Genomic DNA, 24,052 nt, shown 5'->3' with positions numbered 1-24,052 from the left:
ATCATGACCTGAGCTCAAAGAAATCAAGAGTCGGAAGAGTCAGATGCTCCACCGACTGAGCCACCCAGGTACCCCATGAGTTTAATATTTTAAAGCGCTTTGAAAGTACAGGTTTGTAGTAAATGCTCAATAAATATTTGTCAATCTCTCTTATCTATGAGCTCTTCCAGGGCAGGGGCTGAGCTCACATGGTGTTTTCTTTAAGACTAACACACTAACACCAATCTGCTGAATGGGCCTTGAGCCCCAGTCTCCTCATCTATAAAACATATTAATCTCCACCTAACTGGGGTCTTAAGATAATCACAAAATACTGAGGAGTCTCAGGGCCCCAGAAAATGCCCGGCACGTCCCTAGCCAGCAGTGACAAAGACCCTCTCTTTGAACTAATGGTAGCAGGCTCTTCTGAATCCTTTTTCTGACTGGACCTTTGAGCGCTGTCCTTGGCTTGTGGAGCCCAGTTTTAGCAAGAATCCACTTGGGCCAGTTCAGCAAAAACTCCCCACCTCTGATATCTGATCAAATTCCTTATTCTCTACCCCTGATACCTTACCACTCTGGCCTGTGCAGTCGGTTTAGCAGGATTCCCCTTACCCCCGGTGCTTCCTCTTAGTAATGTCTGTGCACTGCCCTAGACCCTCCTCCTTGGCTATAAATCTGCGCTTGTCTCGGTTTTATTTGCAGTTGCGCCCCACTTCTCCCTATCACCAGCGCCCCCCACCCCGCCCGTGGCCGAGGTCTGTCGTCTGCTTTACCCCCTTTGACAGGTGTCGTGCGTTTTCCTTCCGTACCAAGAAATGAACTCGCTTCCCTTTCCTCCTCGGACTCCAGACCCAGTCCGAGCAGAACCTCCGACTGCCTCTGCTCCGCGCCTCGCAAGGCCCGGGTTCCTGGGAGCCGCAGGCAGCGCGCTCCAAACCCAGACCCTCAGGGATGCCCACAGCACTCGGGGTCGGGGCAGCGCGGGCCGGAGGGACTCCGGCCTCCCCACGAGACCCCGGACCTTCCCACACGCACGGGCGGTGGACGCAGCACGTGGGGGGTCCCATTTCGGATCTGTGACTTTCCCCAAACACAAGGATTTGGCCCCTTCATTCCGCTGGGCATTTGCTGGCCTCTCTGTAAACCGGGGGGAAAGGATCGTCTGAACAGGACGGTCCGGATGAAACGGTGGGTGCGACGCCGACAAGCCCACGGAGCCCTCAGGGCGGGGGAAGTCGCCGGGGTCCCCCGGGGGGAGGAGAACCGGAGGGAAACGCCTCCAGCCGGCCGGTCTGCGGCCGCGGGGCGGGGCGGGGCGGGGCCGCCGCATCGATCGCTCGGCGCTCGGCTAGCGCTCCGCGCCGGTACGGTGAGCCCCGAGGCATCGATGCGGCGGCAAGCCTGGCGGCCCGGAGGAGGCGGCCGGAGTGCTCCGACGGGACGGAACACGGCGTCGCCGGCCTCTGGGCGGCCGCACACCACCCGCCCTCGGAACCGGTGAGTCGGAGCGACTGCAGAGGACGGGCGGCTCCGGTTCTGCAGAACCGGAGGAGGGGACCGCGCAGGCGCTGTGCGGAAACCGGGGCGGGGGCGGGGGGCAGAGAGAGAGAGAGAGAGAGAGACGGCGTCGCGCGTGCGCCTTGGAAAGCCCGCGGCGGCCCTGCGCGCGAGAGACCGAGCCGGACGGCCTGGCGCGTGCGCTCTGGAACGACCCGTGGCCGCTCTCCAAGGTAGCCAAACGGGTGTGCGTGGGGCGGTGAGAACGGAGGGCGCATGCGGCCTGAGCGCGCCTCCGAGCCCCTGCCGGCGTGTCGGCCACGAGCCCGCTCGACTGACGCCTGTCGTGTCGGTGTGGCGCATGCGTGAAGCCCGCGTAGGCGGTGTGGGCCTGCGCGGTTCTCCGCTCCCCGCCTCCCAGGGGTGCCGCCCTAGGGCGCCTGCGCGGTAGCCCCCCGCCCCCGCGGTGGGGTCCCGCGGAGCGCTCGGCAGCCCCGGGGTCGGCGGGGGGGCGGGTGCCGGGGAGACCCGGGACGGCGCGGCCCGCAGGGTGCCGGACGGACTCTTGCGCGGGGAATAAGGCGTCCCCAGGCCTCCCTAGGAAGCGCTTGCGGGGAGCAGAGCCGCAGGAAAGCTGCAGAGATTTCAACACGAACGGCGCAGACTGTTCCCAGAAGGCTGGTTCGGGGGTTCTGTCCCGGAGGGCACCCGGGCCAGGCTTCGCGTGACCAGCCTGCCGCTCTTGGGGCAGCCCGAGACCTTGGTGGGGGCCCTTGGGGCGGGGAGTGCAGCAGTTGGATGAGGCCCACCTGACCCCTTCTGCGAATCCTGCTGAGATTCTTTTTTTTTTAATTAATTTTAAGATTTTATTTATTTATTTGACAGATCACAAGTAGGCAGAGAGTCAGCAGAGAGAGAGAGGTGGGGGGAGCAGGCTCCCCGCTGAGCAGAGAGCCCGATGCGGGGCTCGATCCCAGGACCCTGAGATCATGACCTGAGCCGAAGGCAGAGGCCTTCACCCACCGAGCCCCCCAGGCGCCCTTCCCGGTGAAATTCTTAAACCATTTCTTCCAACCAGTTTAAAGACTATCCTGGGAGCTGCCTTAGGTTGTTAAAGATAAGAGAATTCTAGGATGACGATGGTGGGTTCCTAGCAGGCTTTCTTTTGTAAACCCCAGAACCCACTTGGGCTGTTCACTAAGGAAACACTAGTTTTCTTCCCTAATGTGCGCTGGGTGGGTGGTGAATTTAGGAAGTCAGGACCAGAGTCCGTGCAGGCTGTCTTAAATAGCCTATACTTGGCTCCTCTTTGTGCGTGTGTGTGTGTGTGCGTGCACGCGTGTGTCTTTAAAGATTTTATTCATTTATTTGACAGAGACACAGCGAGAGAGGGAGCCCAAGCAGGGGGAGTGGGAGAGGGAGAAGCAGGCTTCCTGTGGAGCAGTGAGCCCCATGCAGGGCTCCATCCCAGGACCACCTGAGCCGAAGGCAGATGCTTAACAGCTGAGCCACGCAGGTGCCCCTCCTTTGTGTTTAATACCACCAATAGGAAGCTTTTCTTGAAGTCAGCATTAGGTTGATTTACAAAGCCCGGATCGAAGCCACTCAGAGAGGTTAGTTTCTGTAGCCTTTATGGGAGCCCCATGCCAAGATTAGCCTTTTGTGCATCAATAAAAAGGCCCTGTTGATGCCAAGACACAGTCCACTGAGAAGCTATTCTCTGCAGGCTGTACCTACCTTCCCCTGAAAGCTGTCCCCTCTCACAACGCTAGTACATTGGTGCTCTGAAAGGTCAGTTTAAAAAGTCAGGGCAGGGTGCCTGGGTGGCTCAGCCGTTGAGTGTCTACCTTTGGCTCAGGTCATGATCCCGGGGTCCTGGGATTGAGCCCCACATCAGGCTCTCTGCTCAGTGGGGAGCCTGCTTCTCCCTTTCCCACTCCTCCTGCTTGTGTCTCTTTCCTTGTCAAATAAATAAATTTAAAAAAAAAATTTTTTTTTTAAAGTCAGGGCACAAGAGCACTTGATCTGACAACCTGCACCGTCACTTCCTTCCCCCCCCAAAAAGGCTTCTGTGACCAACAAAAGGTCTCTAGGCGGATACCGTGGAGTTCTAGGAGACCGACTTGAATGTGGTGATACAGGGCCCCTCAGGCTTTTTCAGGATGAGGGTGACCAGTGGTCTCAGTTGGCCTGGAATGACCCTAACTTCTGATTTGTTCAGTCCTAACTATTAACTATTTAGATAAGAAATACTGAAATGTACATATGTATGAAAGAAAGCTACTAACAGCCATCCGGGTACGTAGCTTGTGTAAAATGAAATTCTCGCTTACACAAATGAGAGCTCCAAGCAATGAAAAACAACATTGGAGGAAATGCTAAGAATACAAAATTTTACAAGAGAAAAATGGATCCCAAGCCCCCGCCCCCAAAAGGGGGTGGCGACAGGGTCTTCTATATAGCCTCCTGGTTTGTTAGAAATATTGTATAGTTAACTTACCATCACTGACCTCCGGACGGCCGTTTCTCCCATCTCTGCTTAGGCCTTTTCATTTCCTGTGGAACCCTGGGAGTCCGACCGGAAGACCGGTCTGCAGCGCCGCTCGGAAGGACTTGCGCGCCGTTTATTTTTTATTCCCTCCTCTGGAAAGCTATTGAGTATGACCTTTTATAAAAGGCAGTTCAGTGAGGAACTCTGGGAAGCCAGTCGATAAGGCCGGGTCTCAAGGCGACTCTGGCTGATGAATAGAAATACCAAGAAGCGCCCCCCCTCTTTTTTTTTTTTGCCAGACCAGTACATGGGGGTGCTAGCAGGCTGATTTGTAAAGCCAGGACTTGAGGCCACTTAGAAAGGAGTTTCATGTAGCCTGTAACGGACCTTCCTCTTCAGTGGAGGGCCAGAGCGAGCGGCTGGTTGGGTGCAGGCCCCTGCGTGCAGCCCACGTGCGGCCACCTGCTCTGTCAGGTGCAGACAGTCAGCAAGAAGGTGCTTGGCCAGCCAGCGCAGGCCCGCTTCTCCTGTGACTCCACCTGGTAATGGGCGCTAACGGGAGGGTTCCTTGGTAGAACATACCCTGGTTCCTGGTTTTCCGGAGACACCGGGGGAAATCGATTGGTTTGTAAAACTAACACAAAGCCTGGGTTTCACCTGGTCCCCAGATGACGGCCCGATGTGTAAGGAAGCCGCTTTCTGAAACCCTTGAGAGCCTGCCCCATGTAGTACCTACCGCGTGGCCCCTCCCCCGGAGGCTGTTTGCTATGGCAACTGTTTAAAAGGCAAAGGTTGGGGGCACCTGGGCGGCTCAGTCCTTGGGCCTCTGCCGTCAGCTCAGATCCTGATCCCAGGGTCCTGGGATCCAGCCCATGTCCGGCTCCCCGCTTGGCGGGAGGCCTGCTTCTTCCTCTCCCTTTCCCCTGCTTGTGTTCACGCTCTCGCTCTGTCTCTCTTTCAAATAAGTAAAATCTTTTTTAAAAATTAAAAAAAAAAAAATAAAAAGCAAAGGTTCTGAGAAGCTGTAAGATTAAGATTGCTGCAAAATTGCTCAGATAACGACCAGCCTGCTTCCTCCCCGTGCATCGCTGCTTCGTGCTGCCAACAGACGGTCTTCTGGGAGGCTAGTGGGTTTTGGTTTGTTATTTTTTTGTTGTTGTTTTTTATTTTCTAAGATTTTTAAGCAATTTTAAGATTTATTTTAAAATTGTATTAGTGTTCCAGGATTCGTTGTTGATGCACCACACCCAGTGCTCCACGCAATACGTGCCCTCCTAACTCCCTCTCCTCCTCCGCTCCCGAACCCTCAGTTTGAGAGTCCACAGTCTCTCATGGTTCGTCTCCCCCTCCGGTTTCCCCCAATTCACTTTTCCCTTCTTTCTCCTAGTGTCCTCCATGTTATTCCTTGTGCTCCACAAATAAGTGAAACAATATAACTGACTTTCTCTTCTTCACTTACTACACAAGGCATAATCTCCACCAGCCCCGTCCATGTTGGTACAAATGTTGGGTATTCATCCTTTCTGATGGAGGCATCATACTCCATTGTATGTATGGGCCACATCTTCCTTATCCATTCGTCTGTTGATGGGCATCTTGGCTCTTTCCACAGTTTGGCGACTGTGGCCATTGCTGCTGTGAACATTGGGGTACAGATGGCCCTTCTATTCCCTACCTCTGTATCTTTGGGGTAAATACTCAGTAGTGCAATTGCAGGGTCATAGAGTAGCTCTACTTTCAGTTTCTTAAGGAATCTCCACACTGTTTTCCAGTGTGGCTGCACCAACTTGCATTCCCACCAACAGTGTAATTGGGTTCCCCTTTCTCCACATCTTCTCCAACACACGTTGTTTCCTGTCTTGTTAATTTTGACCACTCTAATTGGTGTAAGGTGGTAACTCAGCGTGGTTTTGATTTGAATCTCCCTGGTAGCTAGTGATGATGAACATTTTTTTCATGTGTCTGTGAGCCATTTGTATGTCTTCTTTGGAGAAGTGTCTGTTCATGTCTTCTGCCCATTTTTTTTACATGATTATCTGTTGTTTTGATACTGAGTTTGAGGAGTTCTTTATAGATCTTGGATACCAGCCCTTTGTCTGTACTGTCATTTGTGAATATCTTCTCCCATTCCGTGGGTTGCCTCTTTGTTTTGTTGCCTGTTTCCTTTGCTGTGCAGAAGCTTTTTGTCTTGATAAAGTCCCAAAAGTTCATTTTCTCTTTTGTTTCCTTTGCCTTTGGAGACCTACTTTGAAAGAAGTTGCTGTGGCTGATGTCAAAGAAGTTACTGCCTATGTTCTCCTCTAGGATTTTGATAGATTCCTGCCTCATGTTGAGGTCTTTTATCCATTTCGAGTTTATCTTTGTGTATGGTGTAAGAGAATGGTCAAGTTTCATTCTTCTACACATAGCTGTCCAATTTTCCGAGCACCATTTATTGAAGAGACTGCCTTTTTTCCACCAGATATTTTTTCCTGCTTTGTCGAAGATTCTTTGACCATAGAGTTGAGGGTCCATCTCTGGGCTCTCTACTCTGTTCTACTGGTCTATGTGTCTGTCTTTGTGCCAGTACCATGCTTTCTCGGTGATCCAGCTTTGTAGTAAAGCTTGAAGTCAGGCAACGTGATGCCTTCAGCTTTGTTTTTCTTTTTCAACATTTCCTTAGCAATTCGGGGTCTCTTCTGGTTCCATACAAATTTTAGGATTGTTTGTTCCAGCACTTTGAAAAAGGCCAGTGGAATTTTTATTGGGATGGCATTGAAAGTATAGATTGCCCTAGGCAATATAGACATTTTAACAATTTATTCTTCCGATCCGTGAGCATAGAAAGCTTTTCCATCTTTTTGTGTCTTCTTCAGTTTCTTTCATGAGTGTTCTGTAGTTCCTCGAGTACAGATCATTTACATCTTTGGTTAAGTTTATTCCCAGGTATCTTATGGTTCTTGGTGCTATAGTAAATGGAATCACTTTTCTAATTTCCCCTTCTGTATTTTCATTGTTAGTGTATAAGAAAGCCACTGATTTCTGTGCATTGATTTTGTATCCTGCCACGTTACTGAATTGCTGTGTGAGTTCTAGTAGTTTGAGGGTGGAGTCCTTTGGGTTTTCCATATAAAGTATCATGTCATTTGTGAAGAGAGAGAGTTTGGCTTCTTCTTTGCCAATCTGAATACTTTTATTTCTCTTTGTTGTGTGATTGCTGTTGCTAGGACTTCTAATACTATGTTGAACAACAGAGCTGAGAGTGGGCATCCTTGTCTTGTTCCTGATTTCAAAGGGAAGGCTGTCAGCTTTTCCACATTGAGGATGATACTCACTGTGGGTTTTTCATAGATGGAGTATATGAAGCTGAGGAATGTTCCCTCTGTCCCTATACTTGAAGAGTTTTAATCAGGAATGGATGCTGAATTTTGTCAAATGCTTTTTCTGCATCAATTGAGAGGACCATGTGGTTCTTCTCTTTTCTCTTATTGATTTGTTCTATCACATTGATTGATTTGCGAATGTTGAACCACCCTTGCAGCCCAGGGATAAATCCCACCTGGTCATGGTGGATAATTTTTTTTTTTTAAGATTTTATTTATTTATTTGACAGGCAGAGATCACAAGTAGACAGAGAGGCAGGCAGAGAGAGAGAGGAAGGGAAGCAGGCTCCCCGCTGAGCAGAGAGCCCGATACAGGGGGATCATGACCTGAGCCGAAGACAGAGGCTTTAACCCACTGAGCCACCCAGGCACCCGGTGGATAATCTTTTTAATGTACTGTTGGATCTTATTAGGATCTTGCTGAGAATCTTGGCATCCATATTCATATTGGTCTGAAATTCTCCTTTTGGGTGGGGTCTTTGCCTGGTTTGGGGATCAAGGTAATGCTGGCTTGATCTTGACTCTACTCATAGAGTCTGGAAGTTTTCCTTCTGTTTCTATTTTTTGAAACAGCTTTAGAAGAATGGGTATTATTTCTTCTTTGGATGTTTGTAGAATTGCCCCGGGAATCCTGGATTCTTGTTTTTTGGGAGGTTTTTGATCATTGCTTCAGTCTCATTACAGATATTGGTCTCTTCAGGTTATCAATTTCTTCCTGTTTCAGTCTTGAATAGGTCTTGATAGGTTTCCGGGAATGCATCCATTTCTTCTAGGTTGCTTAACTTGTCAGCATAAAACTGTTGATAATAATTTCTGATAATTGTTTCTGTTTCCTTGATTTAGTCGTGATCTCTCCCCTTTCATTCATAATTTTATTAGTTTGGGTCCTGTCTCTTTTCTTTTGGATTAGTTCGGCCAGTGGTTTATTGATCTTATTAATTCTTTCAAAGAACCAGCTTCTAGTTTCATTGACATGTTCGATTGTAGCTCTAGTTTCTCATTGATCTCTACTATCATCTTGATTATTTCCCTTCTTGCATAAGGGGTTGGCTTAGTTTGTTGTTGATTTTTCCAGTTCTTAAAGGTGTAAAGAGAGCTGGTGTTTTCAGGATTTTTCAGTTTTTTTTGAGTGAGGCTTGAGTGGCTATGTATGTCCCCCTTAGGATCATCTTTGCCATATATTATAGGTTTTGGACTGAAGTGTCTTCATTCTCATTGTTTTCCATGAATCGTTTAGGTTCTCCTTTGATTTCCTGCTTGACCCGAACATTCTTTTTTTTTTTTTTTTTTTTTTTTTTAAAGATTTATTTATTTATTTGACAGAGAGAGAGATCACAAGCAGGCAGAGAGGCAGGCAGAGAGAGAGGAAGGGAAGCAGGCTCCCTGCTGAGCAGAGAGCCCGATGTGGGACTCGATCCCAGGACCCTGAGATCATGACCTGAGCCGAAGGCAGCGGCTTAACCCACTGAGCCACCCAGGCGCCCTGACCCGAACATTCTTGAGCAGGATGGTCTTTAGCTTCCATGTATTTGAATTCCTTCCAAACTTTTTCTTGTGATTGACCTCCAGTTCCTAAGCATTGTGGTCTGAGAATATGCAGGGAATAATCTCAGTCCTTTGGTATCGGTTGAGCCCTGATTTGTGACCCAGTATGTGGTCTCTTCTGGAGAAGGTTCCATGTGTGCTCAAGAAGAAGGAGTATTCTGTTGTTTTAAGGTGGGACGTTCTGTATTTACCTATGAGGTCCATCTGGTCCAATGTGTCATTCAAAGCTCTTGTTTTCTTTTTTCTTTTCTTTTCTTTTTTTAAAGATTTTATTTATTTATTTCACTTTCAGCCTAGATGTGTCTTTAGGTTCCAAACGTGTCTCTTACAGGCAGCATAATATGGGGCTTCTTGTGGCCCCCTTCCCGTTCTGTTTATCCTCCGAGTGCTCCCCCTCCACTGTATCTCTCCATTGATGATTTTCTGCCCCCTGCAGAGATCCAGCAGTGTATAATCTTATATCTTAGGCTGATTTCATGGATTTTCAGAGTGTACTGGTAGATATGTAGCTCAATTCAGGGGACCGGTTGAAACAGGGTCTCCTACCTCTCCGCCATCTTGCCCCCTCCATTAATTTTATGGTTTTTAAGTAATCTCTATATCCAGCGTGGGGCTCAGACTCACAAGCCTGAGATCAAGAGTCCCACACTCTACCGACTGAGCCAGCCAGGCGCCCCAGGGAGGCTAGTGTTACTAAAGCTACTTTATGTGGCCAAGAGGAGACTGTCCCACGCGGGCCCTCTCCCAGAAGGCTATTTGACGTGGCCGTCTCCAGGAGGCCCTCTCCAAGGCTGGTTTGCAGTACAACACAGGGGCTGCCTGAGGAGGCTGATTTCTGGAGACTGAACACAAGCCTTGGGAAGCCTGTCTGCGAAGCAGTGCTCGAGGCCACGTGTAGAGGCTTGCTTTATAAGGCCCCCCTCAGCCTCACAAAGGGCTTCTGTTTGGGAAGGTCACCCTGAGAAGTCAGTCAGCAAAGTCCGTAATCTGCATCCCAGGGAACCAGTTGGGAAGCCATTTTTCTAAGGCCACTAAGAGACCAGTTTACAAAGCTGGTGCATAAGGCCCTAGTGGAAACCATTTTTATAGTAAGGCAAATAAGTGGTCTTCTGGGAGGCTTTTTTATAGACCTTTGTGAGAAGCCAGGATATGAAGTCTCTGAGGTCTTTTGGATCCTCGAGACTTCTTGAGGTCGCTTCTTAAGATACTGAGTCACTCTGACCGGGATGAGCCATGAAGCCACCCTGCAAGGCCGGCTGATGGGCTCACATGCATTTTTGTGGGCGGGTCGTGGATAAGGCCATGCCGGAAGGCTGGACTGTGAAGCCCTCCCAAGAGTTTGAAATCTCTGCATGCCCTCTTCCCAGCCAAGTGCTTTGGTTAAGTCATTCAACTTCTCTGCTTTAGCTTCCTTAGCTGTGAAGTGGGGATGATGATACTGTCTTCGGGTTTCTGTAAGAATTAAGTGCCTAGGGCATCCGGGGCTTATAGCCAGTACTTTGTATGTTCTCGGCATCCTGGGGCCAGTGTGAGATTTGGTGAGATTATCTCACAGTACTGTCAGTATTCTACTGCTGTTACTCGTGAGCTGGGGAGAAATGAGCTAACCTGGAGCCCAGAGATAGGGTTGGGGCTGTCCCTCTTCAGTTCCCTGTCTGCTGCTGACTCTTTCATGCACGGCGCTAAAGGAAGCCATGCTTTTTCCTTCCGTTCTGTTCTGTGAGTTACAGTTGAGCCCCAGCGTGTCAGGGAAATCCGGACCGGGGTGTTTATTAGTTATTTACTGCTGTATAACAAATCACCATAAACTTAGTTGCTTAAAACAATGTGTATTTATCAGTGTCTTTGGGTCGAGAGTGGGTGTGTCGTAGACGGGTCCTCTGCGTCAGGATCTCAAAGGCTCCGATTATGGTGTCGGTCAGGACGACGTCCTTATCGGAAGGTTCAGCTGGACAAGGATCTAAACCCCTGTGGTTGTCAGAACAATTCAGTTCCGAGGGCCTCGCTTCCTAGCTTGCTGTTGGCTCTAGGCCCCATCGTCCGTTTGCCACGTGGGTGTCTCCAGCATGGCCGCTTGCGTCCCCAACGCACACACGCCGGGAAGGCAGCAGGGAGAGTCTGCTAGCCGCAGAAGTCACAGTCTCCGTATCCTGAGCCAGCGGGCATCCCATCGCCTTTGCCGTCTTAGGCCAAAAGAAAAAAAAAGGAGCCCCACATACCAAGCTTGCACACCTGCTGGTTAGAAGCAAGTCGCGATGGTTTTCTATTGCTGCCACGACAAATTACTTCAGACTGGGTGGCTTACGGTTCTCTGCGTTAGAGGTTCAACACGGACTGACAAGGCTAAAATCAAGGACTCGACAGGGCAGTATTCCTTTTTGGGAAGCTCCAGGGGAGAATCCATTTCCTTGCCTTGTCCAGCTTCTAGAGGCTTCCACACCCCTCAGTTTCTGACCCCCCCCCCCATCTTCAAAGCCAGCAACACTGCGTCTCTCTGACCCTTCTGCAGTCCCCTCTCCCTCTGGCTCAGACTTTAGCCAGGAAAGATTCTTCCAAGAGCTCCTGTATTAGGTTGGGCCCAACCATATCATCCAAGATGGCCTTCCCATCTCAACGTCCCTGTTCCTGATGGCATTTGCAAAGGCCGTTATTCTGTCTACTCGGTGGTCGGTCCTGCCCGTGCTCAGGGGGAGGGAGTTGGAGAAGGGTGGTAGTAACAGGAGACAAGGACCACCGGGGAGCTGTGGCTCTCTCCCCGTCACTGGATAGGAGGCACCTAATCCAGTTTCGTCACAGGCAAGTTTTCTTTCTGGCCTCCACCACCCACCAGGGGATGCTGGGTGACGGGCCTGGTGTGGGCCAGGTAGGGTTCTTTGTTAACCAAACCAGCCCCCCCGGGCTGCCGTAAGGAAGAAGGCGTTTCCCGGAGGGCCCCAGTGGGACCACAGGACGAAAGGAAAGCTGGAAAGCTGCCCTCGGAAAAGAACAGGAAGGCAAGTGGCCGTGTGATCTAGGAACCGGGGACAATCTGTGACACACGGGGTCCCTGGCAAGAACTGTCTGGTCCAGAACAGCCCGTGGGAGACAGCAAAGTGCCAACTGTCTCCACTCTAGCTGATCACAATGCAAGTCATTTTCGGCTGAGGAGGCCTTCCAGTGTGGGTCCATATGCCTGGTGGGGTGGCTCCTGCGGCTCTGTCATCCCCCTGGGCCTCAGAGTCCTGCCCTTCCAGCCGGTGGGTAGGGAAAGCATGGAGAGCGCTCCAGGAGGGGTGTGCGGGCCAGCCCTGGGAGTGGCTCTGTCACGGACGTTCCCGCTAGCTACCACTTGGTGGCATGGTCCCATCTCATTGTCGGGGAGACCTGGAGATGGCGTCTGTGTGCCCAGGACGAACGAGGACTGGATCCTGGCGAGCTTGAAGCGAGGACGTTTTTGTAAATAAAGTTTTATTTGAACGCGGCCATGCCCGTCCGTTTACATACTGTACATGCTGCATGGGCAGGGCAGTGACACGGTGACTGTCCCGCCTGCCAGGCCGGAAAGGTGGACTCTCTGGCCTTCTACGGAAAGAGTATTGAGCCCCAGTGTAGAGCAGTCTCTGCAGAAAGAACAATGGTCCCTGTTTCTTGGTTTCCACGGAGATGGGGACGTAACGGCTGTGAGCCTTACCTCGTGTGTCGTAGCGCAGGTGGACAGGGATTGCACGACCTCCTCGCGCGTTGTACTTCTGCACGTCTGCATTCGGCCGGCCTGCCATCTGCACGTAATGCCACCGAAGGCACCAACTGTGATATTTTTCCTTTCTCTGTGGGTTTTATATATTTCCACGTCTCTCCCTGAGACGTTGAGACGTTCCTTCGGGAGTCTTCACTGAGTCCCTGCTGGGAGCCAGACTCCGGGAAATGAGACCTGTTCCTGCCCTGGAGAAGCCCCCCAGCTAGCACGGCAGAGACGGCCATGTAGGCTGGTATCCGGAGTCCATATGGGAGACGCGCGGTTAAAGAAAGTCAAGAGCTGCTCCAACACAAGATGCTGTCAGAGGGCACTGGCGGGCTTCCCATACGGGGTCGTTGAGGATGGACCTCAAAAGTCGGATGGCAGTTTGCCAGAGAGGCGGGGTGTCTGAGGCATTCCAGACAAGGACAGTATGTGATCCTCTCTGAGCAAACATTTATCTGGCACCCAAGGCAAGCCTGGTCCTGTGCCAGGTCCACAATGTAGCCGTGGCCCCAGACAGACGAGGGCCATGCCCGTAGAGTTTATGCCCAGCCGAGGAGGCCACTGTAGAATCACGACCCACGACCCGTGCGATGCCGTCACAAGGACGCGTGCAGGAACCTAGAAGGAAGAAGTCTGCGCGGCCTCTCTGTCTTTGGAAAATGACTTCAGATAATTTATTACTTTTTTTTAATCCTATTTATTTATTTTAAGACTTTATTTATTTATCTGACATAGAGAGAGATCACAAGTAGGCAGAGAGGCAGGCAGAGAGAGAGGAGGAAGCAGGCTCCCCGCTGAGCAGAGAGCCCGATGCAGGGCTCGATCCCAGGACCCTGAGATCATGACCTGAGCCGAAGGCAGCGGCTTAACCCCTTGAGCCACCCAGGCGCCCCTTTTATCCCGTTTTGATTTAATTATTAATTGATTTTTTTCATCACGATACGTGCACTGCTCAATCCCCGTCCCCTATTTCACCCATCCCTCCCTCGGGGCCCCTCTGGGAACCATCAGTTTGTTTTCTAGAGTTCAGAGTCCAGAGTCAAGAGTTTCTCGGCTTCTCTCTGTCTCTCGGCTCGTTTGTTTTGTTTCTTAAATATCACAGGAGTGAGATCATCTGAGAGTTGTCTTTCAACTATGGTTGAATAATATTCTAACACACACACACACACACACACACACACTCACATCACATCTTCATCCGTTCATCTATCGGTGGACACGTGGGCTGCTTCCATGGTTCACCTGTTATAAAAATGCTGCAGTAACCCCAGGGTACACGTATCCCTTTGAATTAGTGTTTTTTTGTATTTTGGGGGGTTAGATACCCAGGAATGCGGTTGCTGGGTGGTAGGGTCGTTCTATTTCTAATTTTTGGAGGAACCTCCGTATTCTTTTCCCCGGTGGCTGTACCAGCTCGCATTCCCACCAGCATGAGACTGGGAGACGGTTCCTCTCTCCCCCTCCTCGCCCGCACCTGTTTCTTGGGTTGTTGATTTTAGCCGTTCTCACGGTTGGAGGCGAAATCTCACTGTGGTTTCCGATTTGCCTTTCCCCGGTGAGGCGGGCTATTGAGCATCTTTCCATGTGTCTGCTGGCCATCTGGACGTCTTCTTTTGGGGAGCTGACTGTTCGTGTCTTCTGCCCATTTTGTAGTTGGATAATTTGTTTTTTGAGTGTTGAGTTGTGTCGGTTCCTTATATATTTTGGATACTAACCCTTTATCGGGTACGTCATTTGCAACTATCTTCTGCCATTCAGTGGGTTGCGTTTTAATATATATTTTTAAATTCTCAGTGTTTGACGCCTTGGCCACTGGATGTCATCACAGATCAAGCTTCCCCCCACCCATGTGATTTTATGAAAACCTACAAATGTACGTGTTTAGGTGTGCAACGTGCTGTTTTGCCTTAATTGTTCTCTCTCCCCCCCCACCTTCGTGAGGCTAGGCTGGCAGAGGGGCCCCATGGCTGAAGACAACCGAGAGCCCCTGGCCGGAGCCAGCGCTCTCCGGGAAGCCCTCCGGGCACTCCTGCCCCCCACGAAAGAGGAGCTGGTGCCGGAGCTCGGGGCGAAGGTGGAGCCTGGCGTGGCGCGGCTGCTGCGGGAGGCGGCCGAGCTGTTCTGCGGGGGCCGCCGGAGCGAGTGTCTGCAGGCCAGCGAGGCCGTCCTGGACTACTCCTGGGAGAAGCTCAACACGGGCCCCTGGCAGGACGTGCACAAGGACTGGCGCCGCGTCTACGCCTTCGGCTGCCTGCTCAAGGCCACGTGTCTGTGCGATGAGCCCGGGAACGCCCCCGCGGTGGCAGAGGCCCTCAGAGTCTGCGACATGGGGCTGCTGATGGGGGCGGCCATCCACGGGGACGTCCTCCTGAAGGTTGCCGCCGTCCTCCAGGCGCACCTCCGCTCAGGAAAGAGGCCCGGCGCAGCCCAGGAGCAGCCCAGCACGAAGGTAGCCGGGTGGGGTTGTCGCCCGCCACACCTTGCGCGCCCCCACAGCCCGGTTTTTTCTAGAAGGGAGGAGTCAGCTGTCCCCAGGGCCGAGGCCTGGCAGCATGCCGACCTCTGGCAGGGAAGAGCATCTCTGTGGATTTAGAGATGGAACAGCGTGGTCTGCTTTCTCGGTTTTCCCCCCCACGTTCGCAAAAGCAGTGCCATTTCAGGAGAGACGGAGGGGAAGCTCTGTGGTCCCCGAGAGCAGCAGCTCGAAGGGCTCGTGGGGGCCAGCCTGCAGACAGCTGTAGCCCACACCTTCCAGACTGTTCTCGGTCAGCTCGCTGAAGCATCACCCACTTTCCGGGCTGCCTCGCTCTCGGGGCTGCCGAATCGAGGCGAGCTGCTGCCTCCAGCTGCCTCCGGGTTCCGTGGCCGGTCGGTCCCGCCCTTGAGGTCCTGGCGTGGGTGGTTCCTGGTATTTGGGGGCACGAGGAACACGGCGCAGAGCCGAGGGTGGTGGCAGACGGCATTCAGGCTCCGGCGCTGGGTGCAGCCCTGACCCGTGGGCGTGTGTGTTCGCCAGGAGGAAATGGGTCGGTGATGCAGGCGTGTGGGAACACAGTCCACCTCACCTGTGGGTTAAAAAGGATAAAAAAAGGCAAGAACAGGGAGGGAGCCAATTTTGGCTGTGAAATCCTCAGAGGAGGTTTTCCGTGATCCCCGGTGCTGCCGAGGACGCCAGGGGGCCATGGGCATGGTGTCGGTTGACCTTTCTGGGGGCAGGGCAGACCTGCCTGTGCCCTTGGACCTGCCCTTCCCTTTCCCATGCCAAGTCTGTCCTGGGGAGCATGAAGGTGGGCCCCGTCCCCAAGGTGGTGCTCCTGGGCAGCGCTGGGCAGTGTGTGCAGCTGAGGGGCACGGGACGCTCCAGAAGGGCCCACTGTCCTGGAGCCCGGGTTCTAGGAGGCTGCAGACGGGCGTCTTGTCTCCCGTGGTGAGACAGGTGCACAGGCAGTGCCGCTCACACTGACAAGGGCAGGTGTGACGACCAAAGCGAGGGTGTACAGGCCGAGAACCAGGCCAACGGGAGGCCTGCGGGGTGATCCTGGGCACCCCACCTGGGAGGTCTCCTCTCTGAGTAACATGACAGATGGGGAAACTGAGGCTGGAGAGAGTGACTTGCTCGGGGCACCCAGCTGGCCGGTGGCTGAGGAAGTTCTGGCGCAGCCACTCCCACGGCCTCGCCGGGCCAGAGACCTGCTTTAGACTCATCTCGGCGTGTTCCTGCCAGGGCAGTGGAACCTGGGCCAGGAGCACGTGGTCACGGGAAAGGGTCCTTGGACACCAGACGGCGTTTGGGATGGTGACTTTCCCTCTCGCGGAGATTCAGTGAAAGCCGTGCGTTCCTTTTCTGATCGAACGGACACTTGAGCTGGCCAAGGGAAAAGTCTAGGTGTTGCCAGAATGAGCAGGAGGAGGCGCAGGGACCGTGCCCACCCCCGATGCTGCTGTCCTCAGTGACAGGGAAGCTATCCCGCTGGGGACGTGGATGTCCAGCGCCTGTAGCGTTAACGTCTCTGCGCTTGTTTCCACTGTGTTTGGATTTTAAACAGAAAGCGAGGAACACTGGGGTTTCGGTTCCAGATGTGGCGTCCGAGAGACCGGTGCCCCGGCTTCGCTGTCCGTCCCTCCAGCAGTTCAGGAAGCAGTTTCTGGCTCCCGGGAGGCCCGTGATCCTGGAAGGCGTGGTGGACCAGTGGCCGTGCATGACCAAGTGGAGGTGAGTGGCTCTGCCCGTCGGCAGCGCCCACTGCACCCGGAGACTCCTGCGTGCCTCCCTGCGTCCGAGGGACGTGCAGCCTCACATGCAGGTCCCGACCATCCACTGGGCAGTGGCCGGCGTGCTACGGCTGCGAGAAGGAGCCGGGGTTTCCGAGGGGGGCGGATCGGGTCCGCTGTCTCCCGTGGGTCCTGGAGGAAGTAGTTCCCCCCACGGCTCTGTGAAGAGTTGTGGGCTCAAATGTTCATGATGAGTTTTACCACGGACCAGCCACCCGGTGGGCACGCGCCGTGTTTTCTCTCTGTCTTCCCTGGTTCCCGTCGTGGGGGACAGGCACGGCCACCACCCCAGCTTACAGGCACGGTGAATAAATAACTTCCTGGAGGTCCCCGGCCGGTGACGGGCAGGGCCAGGCCCCCCCCAGCTCAGACGCCAGCGTCCCCGCCGTGCTGTCTGCTGTTTGCTCAGAGGTCTCTCGGCTCAGAGACCGGGGAAGCAGAGAGAGAACTAGGGGGCTGTGGGCCAGCAGGGCGGTAGAACCGCCCAGCAAGAACCTTGGTAAACCAGCCTCCCCAGATCTCTCTGCAAAGCCCCCTGGCGCTGGTGGGCACGTCACCCCACGTGTTGGTGCCCGAGTGCCCCCCGCCTGTGAAGAGGGGGTCACCGCAGTCTCTCCCTGTAGGGTGGACACCAGAGGCGGCCAGCATGGCCACGTGCCCAGCAGGTCTTAGGCAAAGCCACACATATCTGTCTCCTAGTCTGGAGTATCTCCAGGAAATTGCCGGCTGTCGAACTGTTCCAGTGGAAGTCGGTTCCAGGTACACGGACGAAGACTGGTCGCAGACTCTCATGACGGTCAACGAGTTCATCAGCAAATACCTCCGGGATGAGGTACGCCGTCGTGCCTCCTCGCCGCAGCGCTGCCCAGGTGTCCCGGCGCTGCAGGACGAGGATTTGGAGGGGCTGGTGGGGGGCCAGAGCCGCACGCTGACTCATTTCAGGTCCTTTCCCCCCGGTACAATTCAGTGGTGGTTTGTTGTTTGTTTGTTTTTTTTTAATTGTCTTTATAAGATTTTACAACCATCGCCACGAATTCCAGAACATTCTCATCACTCCCCCAAGAGATGGTGTGGCCATGAGCGTCACTTCCTCTTCCGCCCTCCCCGCTCCGCAGACAACCGCTAACCTGCCTGTGTTTCCGTGGATTTCCCAGTGCTAGACTTGGCGTAGAAGCGGACTTGGACAGCCTTCTGTGTCTGGCCGCTGTCAGCTCCGCACTCTTAGGGTTCCCTGCCGTGGCTGTCCCGGGCTGCGGACACACCACACTCGATCGCCAGCTGGTGGCCGTTCCGGTGGCCTGCACTGGCTGGTGTGAAACTCGCCACTGGGCACGTTCCCGTCCAGGTTCTGTGCCCTCGTCTGTTTTCGATCCTCTCGGGTGTGTCCCAGATGCGGAACTGCTGAGTCACACGTGACTCTGTGACCATTTTGAGGAACTGCCTGACGATTTCCAAAAGCAGGTCTATTGTGTTATCGTATGACGTTGTTCCCAGTGAGGGCCGGCGTGGCCTCCCCTCCCTGAGGCCCGGGTGGCTGGGAACATAGCTCTTGTGCCCTGGAGCTCCCGAACCGTTCCTCTGGGCTTAGGGGGGAAGCCCACACGCGGCACACAGACCTGGGTGTCCACCCAGCCTCCGGGGCCGCGGCCACCCCTCCTGGCCCAGAGAGCCGAGTCCTTCCCGAGGTCGGGGAATTCCGAATCCACGGCCTGTGATTGTTCCCCACACTTCCCGCAACCCACACCCGAGGCAGCCCCAGCCCCAGCCCCTGGAGAGTTCAGATTCAGGTTCATCATGGGTCTGCTGCAGTGCCAGCGTCCCCGGGGGTGGCCACGCTGGCTGACGGTCTGAAACACGGAAGAGTAACCCAGAAAGCCCTGAGTGCGGCCTGGTCGGCGCCCAGCGAACCTGACCTCGTCTTTGGGCCAGAATCTCCGTGAGAGCAGAGATCCCACAGATGGGCCCTGCCCACCCGGGAGGCCTGGGTCTGGCTTTGTTGTGACTTTTGGAGTCGTCAGGAGGAGGGAGTGAGGGAGAGGGTGGAGCCCGGGGTCTCGAGGGGTCTAGAGCGGGGCCTCGCGTGATGGGAGCCTCTGAGCCCCCGAGACCCGGGCCGGCTGCGCTCTGGCTGCGGCTGGGGGGAGCCGGGCCAGCCTCGGTGACCCTGCCAGAGCCCACCCACCCCCCGAGAGGGCCTTGTGGGGCCCGGTGTGTAAGGCAGCGATCTCTGCGCCCGTCTCATGGTGGGATGTTCACAGAACGCTCGTCTCCTGGAGTGCGGCCGGGAAGTGGCTACTCAGTTGTGCTGGGAAGACAGTCCGTGGTTAATTTTGGGAAAATAAGTGGGCAGACGTATTAGAATTTAAAATACACACAGTCCTTGACTCAGTTGTTCTATTTTGGGGAGGACATACAAGCACCAGGACCAGAATGTTGGGCTGTTGGCGGAAAGGCTAAGGAACCTGACCGCCCGGCACCGGGGAGCTGGGATTAACGACACGTCCCGCCTGCGAAGTGTTTGTCAGAATAAAATCCAGACTCACCTGAGCAGCTGCTCGTGGGGTCGTCGTTAAGTGGAGAAAACATTTCAAAGTAATAATAGGATATGATTCCATTTTTATTTATAAAAGAAATCCTCAGCGGGGAGAAGGCAGCAGAGCCCGGGGCCCGTCCCTACAGAGGCGGCCCCAGATCCCGAGCCTCCCCAAGGCCCAGCCCTGCCTGCGAGGGGCACAGAGGGGGCCCAGTGGGGACAGGACGCGGCGGAGGGCTGTGGCCAGCTGGTGGCCCGCGGCTGGGGTGCGCCGGCCCCAGGAGCCGGCGGGACAGCAGCCCCCGAGGCTGCTGCTTACGACTCACCAGGCTTTTTCCGTGTCCCTCCCGGTTTCCTCCTGCGGATCAGTCGAGCGACGTCGGGTACCTCGCGCAGCACCAGCTCTTTGACCAGGTAAGGCTGAGCCCACGCTCCGCTGCCCTCGGCCCCGACATCTCCCAGCTCCCTGTCTGGGCTTCAAGCCCGGACGGCAGGAAAGGCTCTAGCAGCCTCGTGGGCCACCGACGGGGGTGGCATCCACGTCCCCCTCACCGGCGGGCAGCAGTGGTGAGCAGGAAGCTGGCCGTGCTGACCCCAGGGCCCCAAGCCTGTGGGGCCGGGGAGGGGGGAGGGGGAGGCCATGGTGACGGAAGGAGGGGCCCATCCGGTAGAGCCAGGAGTCGGAGCACGTGTGGCCGGACCCGGAGGAAGGGGCCTAGGCAGCCCGGGGAGGGCGGCAGGCTCTGACCTGAACCAGAAAGAGCAGGTCGCTGCTGTCCTTGACTGTGGGTTTTCTCGGGGGTGGCGGCGGGGAACCCCGGCACGTCCTTTTACCCCGTCTCTGTTGTCTGCCCACGAGGCCGTCTCCCCTCGGCCGGGCCGGCACACTCCCGGCAGGGGCCGGGTTCGGTTCCTCGGGGTCCCCAGCCCTGCTTGGCCCGACTGAAGACCCTTAGGGCAGGGTGGCCGAAGGCTGTACGTGGAGGGGGTTTCGGGCTGGGGTGGAGGAAGAGTTGGGGCACCCAGGCCGGAGGCAGGAGGACGTGGCAGGGAGAGGCCCCTGCGCAGCGAGGCTCAGGGGCGCAATCCGGAGCGGGCCCCACAGTGCCGCGTGCGTCCGCCGGCCTGGGGGGTGCGTTCAGAAGAGCAGAGCGCGAAGGCGAAGACGGAGGCTGGGCCTCCACGTGGGCGAGCCCTGAAGGCCGGACCAAGACCTCGGATTTATCTGCAAGGCACCAGGGAGCCCCACAGTTAGGTTTCGGAGCCGGAGGGTCCGAGGAAGAGGAGGCATTGTGCGGAGATCCATCAGGAGAGCCGGGTGGCGGTGAGGGAGGGAGCCCGGAGGCAGACAGAAGTCCTGTGCCGGCTCCTCCCTCACGGTCCGCCTGAAGAAGGGAGCGTCCCTCGGCGCCCCGGGAGGATGCGGCTCGGTCCCAGCCCCACCCTGGTGCCCCGTGAGGAGGGGCGCTCACGAGGGGGTGGTGGGACCCCAGGGGCTGCCTGAGCGGATTCCACACTGCCTGAAAGCCCCTCTCGTCGGCGGGTCGGGGACGGCGGTCCGCCTTGTATCGAACAACTTCTGTGTAGTGTCTGGGTTTTGCTCTTTGATGATTACGGACGGCAGTGCGGGAGTTTCTCCCTGTGTTGGCCTTTGTATTCGTCAACGTGTTCAAAATGCACACGGGGTGACTGCTTTCTCCTTAGTCCATTTTGGAAAAATCTCCCTTTCCGGAGATTTGATAAATACGCAACCCCACTTTCTGGTTTTTCCTTCATTTGATTTTTCAAAAACGTGGCACTTGGCAGAACGTGGCGAGCAGAACAGTTTTATCAAGTTTTCGAAAAAGAAACGAAGGTAAAACGCACATGACAGGGAGGCAAATCTGGAAATACAATTATCTACAAGTCCTTCCTAAGGATTATATATTGATTTCTCTTTCTTTTATAAAAAATGGTGTTTATTTGAGAGAGAGAATGAGCTCGCGTAGGGGGAGGAGCGGAGGGAGACGGACGGGCGGAGAGCCCAGCGCGGCCCGATCTCCTGAGACCACAGCCCGCGCCGAAAGCAAGAGTCAGAGGCTCAACCGACTGAGCCAGGCGGGTGCCCCCGTGTGTTTGCGTTCCAGTTGGTTTTGGAGTTTCCCCAAAGTAACAGGCAGACGCGGTCCTCTTGTCACGTGAAGGGGCAGTGTGTGTCCCGTGAGATGGTCCGTTGACTTCGGGGCTGGTGCGTCCCTGACCAGGGCTCGGCCCCCACGTGTGCTCTGACCCCCCAGATCCCGGAGCTGAAGCGGGACATCAGTATTCCCGACTACTGCTGCCTGGGCGACGGGGAGGAGGACCAGATCACCATTAACGCCTGGTTTGGTCCCCGGGGAACGGTGTCCCCCCTTCATCAGGACCCTCAGCAGAACTTCCTGGTCCAGGTGGGAGTTGCTCCAGAGCGTCGGCCTGGGGTCTCCCCCGGCCCGGCCCTGCGTGGCCTGGTCCCGTTATCCATGTTTAAACACCAGAGACCAGTGTAGACAAAAGTGAAAACAGAGAGGGGGTGCCAGGCTCCCGGTGGGGCCCTCCCTCCGGCGGGGGCTGCTTCCAGGTGTGGTTCTGGGACCAACAGCCCCTGGGATCGGGCAGAGCAGGGCCGGGGAGCCCTATCGGGACAGAGCAAGTGCCCTCACGGTCACATTTTTCTAGCCCGGAGGCACTAGAATGGCTGAGAGCTGGGGCCCCAGACCCACTGCTTGGCGTGAACGCCAGCCCTGTCACCTGTCAGCTCGGTGACCTTGGGCTGCTCGGCTAGCCTCCCTGGTTATTGATCCGTAATATATTTGGAGGCTAAACCTATGGCTGGCCTGGAACAGGGGCAGGGGTGGGGCAGTCTGGGTGCAGGGAACAGCGCGTGGAAGGGCACAGGTGTAGGAGGCTGGTGTGTTCAGGGGCCTGTGGTCAGTGGGGGGGCAGCTGTGACACTCAGGGCAGCAGCAGTGACCAGTGACTGTCTCCCCAGGTGATCGGCAGGAAGTACATCCGGCTGTATTCCCCACAGGAGTCAGAGGCTTTATACCCGCACGAGACGCACCTTCTTCATAACACGAGCCAGGTGGGTGCTCGGAGGCTCCACGTGTGTCGCTGCAGGTCCTCCCCGCCCCCCACCTGCCCCTCCCCGGAGACCAGGCAGGTGACAGGTCGGGTTTTCTTCAGGTTGACGTGGAGAATCCCGACCTGGAAAGGTTTCCCAGGTTTGCCGAGGCCCCGTTCCTGTCCTGCGTCCTGTCTCCCGGAGAGGTCCTGTTTATCCCGGTTCGGTACTGGCATTACGTGCGGGCTCTGGACTTGAGCTTCTCGGTCAGCTTCTGGTGGTCGTAGCCAGGGTCCGAGGATCTGAGACACATTCCCCGCTCTACCCCTGGTCCGGCGCTGGCTCCCGGCATCTACAGACCAGCCAGACCCGGCCTGTGCCGGAGCCTTCACTGGAGACCCCTCTGGGCACTGGACAGACACAGGGTGAGGGCGTGGCGAGGCGCAGGCTCCAGGCCAGCGTGCAGCAGAGGCCGGGGGGCGAGACCCCAGAAGGACGTTCCAGGCCAACACTCCACCTGGACACCCTGGGCATCATGCAGCCTGAGGTGCTGGGGCCACGGGCTGGCTGTGTGCACAGCTATAGAGGGTGGGCTCTGGGGTCAGCTGCCTGGACTGAGACCCCGCCCCCAGCTTCCCTGCTGTGGAAGAGTTGGGGTACTTCACCGTGCGTCTCCATGTGGAAAATAGGGCAGCTCGAGCACCTGCCACGGAGAGTTCGAGAGACGGTGCACCGACAGAGCCCAGGCGGGTCCGTGAGCATTAGCTGCTGTCTGAGCTTAATAATTACCGTGCTTGCCACCAACTTGTTTGTCATGTTTGGCCTGACAGGACAGCCCCAGCCCACAGACTCTTGAGGGGGCGCCGGGCCCGGTCAGGGCTCAGCCCAGCCCTGCTGGCCGTGGTGGCGGGGAGTCTGGGGAGGTTTCGGTTGTCCCTGTGTGCGCCCGGCCTGACCCACGGCCTGACCCACGGCCTGACCCACGGCCGTGGCCATCTCCTAGCCTGCATTTTCAACTGCGCCCCCTGCCGGCAGCCAGTCCCCACGTCATGAAACCCTCCTCCGTGGCCCCCAGGGCCCCCTCCTGCCCATCAGTCTCATTCATTCCCCCCTCGCAGACAAAGCCTTCGCCCAGGGGAGCGGGTGCCCCTGCCAAGGTCAGCTCCACGTCCCCGCAGCGCCAGCGCCCACAGTCTCCGAGGTCCCAGGGAAGATTCTGGCAGGCTGGGAACCGGGGAGGTGCGATCGGGGCCTGGCTGGCACGTGCACCCCTGGGTAACCACGAGCAGGCCGGGAAGCATCAGCGGGAGGCTGAAGTCTAGGCGCCCGCGTCCTCCACAGGCAGGCCCAGGCCTCGGAACTTCCTCACACGGTTTGGAGCAGGGGACTGTCCGTGCTGGAGCAGGGGACTGTCCGTGCGTGCAGTAGGCGGGCTGTTGGCAGACGAGGGGGAGTCCGACACCTGCGGGGAGACGGTGGAGCTGATGCGGGGTGAGGTCAGGGCGCGGCGGGGGCTCTGGGGACAGGGGCAAAGGCCAGCTCTTTGGGAAGCGAAAGGCTGGGCTCTCTG

At 55.7% G+C, this 24,052-nt stretch overlaps 1 protein-coding gene across 4 annotated transcripts; it reads left to right on the top strand.

Moving 5' to 3' along the window:
• Positions 1 to 1,321: 1,321 nt before the first annotated feature.
• On the top strand, positions 1,322 to 23,286 carry KDM8 (lysine demethylase 8). Of its 4 annotated transcripts, none has more exons than XM_004774018.3 (8): positions 1,325 to 1,479; positions 14,545 to 15,047; positions 16,645 to 16,811; positions 17,570 to 17,702; positions 19,773 to 19,817; positions 21,680 to 21,829; positions 22,411 to 22,503; positions 22,605 to 23,286. In XM_004774018.3, the coding sequence occupies exons 2-8, from the start codon at positions 14,562 to 14,564 to the stop codon at positions 22,767 to 22,769; spliced, it is 1,239 nt and encodes a 412-aa protein (XP_004774075.1). In that variant the 5' UTR covers positions 1,325 to 1,479; positions 14,545 to 14,561; the 3' UTR covers positions 22,770 to 23,286. The 4 variants fall into 4 exon arrangements, 3 of the variants coding, with proteins under 3 accessions (XP_012901988.1, XP_004774075.1, XP_012901987.1); XM_013046533.2 differs by lacking the exon at positions 1,325 to 1,479 and adding an exon at positions 1,519 to 1,712; XM_013046534.2 differs by lacking the exon at positions 21,680 to 21,829 and having other exon boundaries at positions 1,324 to 1,479.
• The last annotated feature ends 766 nt before the right edge of the window (positions 23,287 to 24,052 follow it).

Source organism: Mustela putorius, unplaced genomic scaffold (assembly GCF_011764305.1).
Source record: "Mustela putorius furo isolate JIRA1106 unplaced genomic scaffold, ASM1176430v1.1 tig00004039_pilon_pilon_pilon, whole genome shotgun sequence".
NCBI lineage: Eukaryota > Metazoa > Chordata > Mammalia > Carnivora > Mustelidae > Mustela > Mustela putorius.
This window is presented reverse-complemented; position numbering and strand designations above follow the sequence as displayed.